The following is a 5843-nucleotide window of genomic DNA, read 5'->3' as shown; positions in this document are numbered from 1 at the left end:
TGGCAGGATGCGAGCGCAGAGCAAGACAACAAGATTCCTATGCACTCGGCCGCACACGGGGGACGCTGCGCGCAAAGCCACCGGCCACAATATTAGGCACACCTGCACAACGTATTCCAGCCATTCCGAAAAGGGCTCCTGTCAGAGACGTTGCTTGCTTTTGCCATTTTTTTTTTAAATTTTCAAGCCATTTTTCCCCGTGTTAAAGGAAGACACGGTTGAATTTGTCATCTTCATATTTCAAACATTTCCAAATGGACATTGAACATATGCGCAAGCGAAATAGAAAATGGCTGTGCTTTGCAACTACGCCCGTAGTCCAAACACAACACGGTGGAAAAGATTGTCTCATAATATGCTACGCAGAGTACGAAGCTCAGCGGGGAGGCTTGAATGGACGGAATGACTTCCGTGGGAATGGATGCGATATGTGGAGATCCGTTTGCAATTCTTGATGGAATTGATGTCGGGTACGCTCGTGGCAAACGGCTCGGATTTGGCGTCGACATCTTTGTTTCTTTGTTCAGTATCGGGGAGCGTTTGATTCTTTTGTCATTTCCTTGTCAAAGACTCTGAAGAGGGAACGGAGCAGCTCGTTTTTGTTTTTTTTATATCAATTCCAAAATACATGGAGCCATTTTTTTCCCCATCACTATGATTCCATTTCTAGTGTCGTCATTATTGCTACGATGATGACGATTGCGTTTGATCTTCGTTCGGGACGACACTCTTGACTTGAAGTTGCGGGGAGTTGCATTTAACTTGGCAAAAGGGTTGCCGACCAGTCCGAGGCGTACGTACCCCGCTCGTCTAGGCAAAAGTCTGCCGAGGTGCTTTGAAGACTCGAAAGAGACGTCGTGGCGACTTCGGCGGCCCGCGGGAAGCCAGGAGGAGGCCTGCTCTCAAAACCGCTCACGAGTGGTGGCGCACAATGATTTCCTACAAATGCCACACAAGGGTTCAGAAGTGAAGATTTACGCTCGACGGACAATTACGAGTGCTGCGATGACTGTTGTTGTGCCCATTGTCCTTGTTGATTGCTCTTGGGAGATGTTTCATTTTCAGATAAGCGGCGGAAAATGGATGGATGGATATTTGTTTCCTACCTCGTTCAGTCATTCTAGTAGTGAGAAATCACAAAAGAGATCACTCTCTTCATGAAGATTCATTCATTCATATTAAAGGCTTCATCAAGTTCACAAGTCTGTGTGTGTGTGTGTGGGGGGGGGAGACACATGAAGCAGTGCCAGAGAAATTGACCTCAGCTCTAAAAACATGAAGCAAAGAGATCAGAACATGTTTCCAGTTGGAAAATCAAACCGTGGCGCAAAAGCTCCCAAATTCGGCGGCTTGTCGACATTGACGTGATACGCAAAATGCGGACGTTGTCTTGGGCATCGTGTGGCAGCGCTTCCGTTCACGATTTGAAACACTCGTTCTTGAACGCGATGCCTCGCGCAATACGGCCGCGGCGCACAGTTTGCTCGTCTGTTGATTAACGGCGCGTGTAGCGTGCGGCCACGCGCACTCGTGCTTCCGCGTGTGACGGATAGCGCTCTCCATTTAATGGAAGAGTGAAATTCCCTCGCAAGAAAATAAACACATCCAAAAGGCCAGGCGTGGCGGACGGATACTGGGAGATTTTGCCACTCCCGGGGCCACACTGCCCCCTACAGGCGACACGGGGAGCCGCAGCCTGGCAGGCCGAGAATAAATTCCCGGCCGTTTAGCGGCTTTGTCAAACACATTTAGGCCGCCCGCGAGCAACAACAGAGGCGAGCGGTGACAGCTGGCGACTGTTTATTCTTCGCAAGTGGAGTCGGAGGGGCATCTCCGCTCCCCCGATCATCAAGCGAGCGGCCATTACGGAGAGCGGCGGCGCGCTAATCACCCGGGACCCGGTTTGCCGAAAGCCGGGACGGAGGCGCGGGAAGGGTTAAGCTCGGTCCCGCGCCGCGTTCCCCTCTCGCTCCGTCAAGGCCCATTAAAGCGGCTGCGCCGCGGCAATATGGCAGCATCAATTACGGGCGCGCCGCCATCAATGTGCACAGGCGGGGCCGTATAAAGAGGATGGACGGCCGCATAAAAGGCGGGCGGCCGCTGAACTTTAAAATGACCCCTGAAGCTGCACACCGCCTCTCCATTTGCACGCGCGCACAAACAAAACCTGCAGTTCGGCACCGCCGCTTTCACTCCAATCAAGGAGGATCCCCGCAACCCTTTGGGGCTTGTAAAGTGGGGGAGGGGGCATGGGTGGCGGGGGTGGGGAGCATTAATTCAGCGTCACTCTACTGCCTCCGTGTGGCAACGATTCACTTTCTGCACAAAGTACACCAAAGTGGAAGCCAGCGACTTCTCCGTGCTGCTGACATCGGAACACGCTCGACCGTCACTCCGTGTGTCCCAAACGATGACCAAAGTGAGGGATTTTCCTCAACGGCTGACGCAAATGCGGGCCAGTATCAAGCGTGACATTGGAACGAGCCCTGCGAGGGTGTTCTGATAACCTGCGTACAAAATCCAGACCCGCGGCTGGAAGAGGTGTCTATAAAGACTGTTGACTTGACTTGAATGTTAGGAAGAACGCATCTGTGATTATTCGCAAAGAGCTCCGAACCGTCTCTTGTTTACGACAGATTTTCCTTGACGAAACTTCAGGCAGGAAATAAATAAATAAATAGATAAATCTCCCTTTTCAAAATTGTAAAAGCAAATAAAGCATCCGAGAAATTAGACAGGGAAAAGACTATTGTCATTTGAAAGTTTATTCTGAAAACAATGTGGCAGAATATTTAAAGGCCCTGGCAGTAGGGAGAACATTGTTTTGACAAAGAACCTAGCGCAGCGATTCCCCAACCGAGGCGTGCTGCCACACTTTTTCGCTTGAGAAACGTTTTGGGGTTCCCCAGAGTTACTTGCCATTCAGCATTCCCGGGAGCAACAATTTTGTGATTGCGTAAGAACGCCGTCCAACTTCCCTTCTATGAAAAGATGCTTCTTTTAATCGAGTTATTTTCTTTCGGCCTCGGCGACCATATGTTGCGGTGCGGCGCGTTCTCCATTTTCAATGAATGATTGCCGAGCAAAAAAAAAAATCGATCTAGTCACTCAAAAGAGGATGGCAAACGCCGAGCTAAGAACGGAATGTACATCTCGTACGCGTCTTAAATAACTAACTCTGAAATGGTTTGCGACAGAAGTGTCCAGGAACGCCGAGGCGCTCGTGGAGTATTGAGAAGATTGACCTGTAGCGGCGGGTGTTTACATCTGCGAAGAGGAGCTGCTGCTTCCCGAGCTCTTCGTCTTCTGCCCCCTGCTGGCGCTGGGCTGCCGCTGCGCCCGCTGGCCAGAGGCCTCGCGCGTCTTGTCGGCTGGGGTCGCCGACGACGTGGACGATGATGCCGCCGCTTTGCTTCGCCCTGCTGATCAACCGGAAGATGGAAAAAGTCAAGCGGCGACGTCAGGAGGAGAGCGGCGCAAGCCCGTGTGGAAAATGTTGCTGTCGTGAAGGGGTTTCATGAAAATGTCAATGATGCAGACCAAAATGTTTCGACATAAATGCACGCCCCAAGATTTATCGTTTGACCTTATTAAATGTGACTTCCTACGCCATTCAGTGTGCGATCCATTTCAAAGCTTTTCAAGAAAAGAAAAAGGAAAGCTTTTGTTTCGTGGCTACTTATTAGTAGTGGCAGGAGTTCACACAGTAAGTCAGACGACAGCATGCAGCACGACTTGTCACATGCATCGCTGATGAACGCACGACACCAAAACATGCATGACAGAACACGAGTCACACACTCTCACTCTGAACACATCACACACAAAACATTCGCGAACAGACTCAGATACATATCAAGCCACACACACTGACGACCGCAAATGCATTCAGGATGTGCGCGGCCACAAGAAAAGCAAAACAAAAGCAAAGACAAAAGACAAGACCTTGAGCGTGAGCGGCGCTGCCGGCGTCTTGGGTGCCGTAGGCCGCCATCTTGGCGCTGATCCTGGTGCCTCGCGGTGCGGGCCCCGCGGGGGCACCGGCGGGCATCTTAGCACCCTTCCCAGAGCTCAAACTCTCATCCTGTTGAGCTGTGAGGTAAAAAGATGGAGATGACAACGCGCAGACGAGCGGCTATTTTCATCATGGCAAGACCTCCGTTTTGAACGCAAAGCGAGAACCTCGAGCTTCTGCCTTGGTCAAGGGGATTCCAGTGACGTGGGAGGCCGCGGCGGCGTCTCCGCCGCAGCTTTCGGGGACCCTCTGACCGGCACACATGGCCTTCAGAGTCTGGAAGACCGCTTGAGGGGCCACGTTCATTTTCAGCAAGTCCACCATGATCCTGGACGGACAAGGCGGAAGTCAAGAGGAGCAGAAACTTGTCAATGGGTGCTCCACGTCCATAAAAATGGAGGCGCAGTCCGACCCCCCGACTCACTTGAACACCTCCTGGTCCACTGTGATGCCCGCAGCCTGGCTCAGCTCATACAGCTCACTCTCCTCGGCGTTCAGGATCTCTTTCTTCTTCATGGCGTATTTATGCACGGCGGTGGTGTTGGTGATCAACAACGCCGGGGAGTCCGCGGCGGAAGGTGCCGCTTGATGGGACATCGTGGCAGGAACGTCTAATAAGTGCGCGCAAATGACAAATAAGCAAAATCATAAAAAGGAGACACGTCGAACCGGTGTTCGGCTCCAGCTAGCTCGCGGTGAGCGTGTACTTTGCGTCGTTGCCTCACGTCACGCCCAAACATAAACAGGCGAGTCCTTTTGGCCGAACATAAAACCAGAAACACTTCTCGATCGAGTAAAGCGAAAATGACACACCGTGAGTGGCTTTCGAGGCTGCTTTTCATCCACAACACCGCGGCCAAAGCGGAGACGCGCGCGGCGCGCGAGCGGTTACGTCATCGTCATGCGACAGGACGCATTGCATTTCGGGATACGAAGTCCAAGCTGATTCGTTCTTCCGCCGACGGTTCATTTCAAAAGAGCCCATATTGTTACACGTACTTCAGATTTAACTGAAAGAAACAACAAGACCGTGATAGAGAACGCATTGTTCCGCCGTGGCACTTTTAAACGAGCAGTTTAAAAGTGGCGTTTATGTGTCGAAGCCCAGAAATAAAAGAGTCTCTTCACATCAAGTGCTCTTTTTTTTCTTCTTCTATGGCGGCTCAGTTCAACAGTTCAGGAATGACTCTTCCAAACTTTGTGAAAAAAAAAAGTCCGCGGTGAAGTGACGAGAGCCAAGAACGGCAGCTGGCATTTAGAGGGGAACTTGAGCAGTAATTACAGAGTAAGTCCGATCCGTGTGGCGAGACTTGGCATTTTGGGGATGGTTGTTGCTGAACAGAGTTTGTGTGGGAAGGCCAAACCCTCCTCGAATCGATGTCCCTCCTCTTCACGTGGGCCGACCTCAGCGATACGATGGTCAAAAGCATAGACAAAAAGAGCCTTTAAATCAGAGAGAGCGAGGAGGACCCCGGTCAGGCTTGAGGGTGAATCAAGTGTCACCGAGATTTCATTTCGCATGTAGACTTGAGACGGCTTATTTCTTTTTCTTTGGCAGGAGTAGTAACATGTGAAATTCTCCGCTTGAGGCGTCCTCAACTCCCTGAAGACTGACCACGGACCCCCCTCTCCCCCGGCGTCTCCAAAACGGCGTCTCCATGAAGCGGCTAAGCCTAAAGAGGAGGCCTCGGGCGGCCGCCGGCAACTGGGAAAAAAGGCAAAGCGGCCGGTGGCATTCTGCAGAGTCTCTGTCATCCTGGAGCAGCGATGACACAAGACTCCTGGGTCGCCCCCCTCTCCCTCCGCCGCACGGATCCGTCGGCGACAG

At 51.9% G+C, this 5843-nt stretch overlaps 1 protein-coding gene across 2 annotated transcripts; it reads right to left on the bottom strand.

The window, feature by feature from the left end:
- Window positions 1–218: 218 nt before the first annotated feature.
- On the bottom strand, window positions 219–4966 carry mzt2b (mitotic spindle organizing protein 2B). 2 transcript variants are annotated; one of them, XM_052050209.1, is made up of 6 exons: window positions 4829–4966; window positions 4440–4626; window positions 4183–4343; window positions 3946–4092; window positions 3266–3422; window positions 219–939 (listed from the first exon to the last, which is right to left on the bottom strand). In XM_052050209.1, exons 2-6 carry the CDS (start codon window positions 4610–4612, stop codon window positions 903–905), a joined length of 675 nt encoding a protein of 224 aa, XP_051906169.1. In that variant the 5' UTR covers window positions 4613–4626; window positions 4829–4966; the 3' UTR covers window positions 219–902. The 2 variants fall into 2 exon arrangements, with proteins under 2 accessions (XP_051906169.1, XP_051906170.1); XM_052050210.1 differs by lacking the exon at window positions 219–939 and having other exon boundaries at window positions 2748–3422.
- Between the last annotated feature and the right edge of the window lie 877 nt (window positions 4967–5843).

This window comes from Hippocampus zosterae, chromosome 18 (genome assembly GCF_025434085.1).
Source record: "Hippocampus zosterae strain Florida chromosome 18, ASM2543408v3, whole genome shotgun sequence".
In the NCBI taxonomy this organism is placed as follows: Eukaryota; Metazoa; Chordata; class Actinopteri; order Syngnathiformes; family Syngnathidae; genus Hippocampus; species Hippocampus zosterae.
Note: the sequence above shows the minus strand (reverse complement) of the source record. Positions and strands in the feature narration are given on the sequence as shown.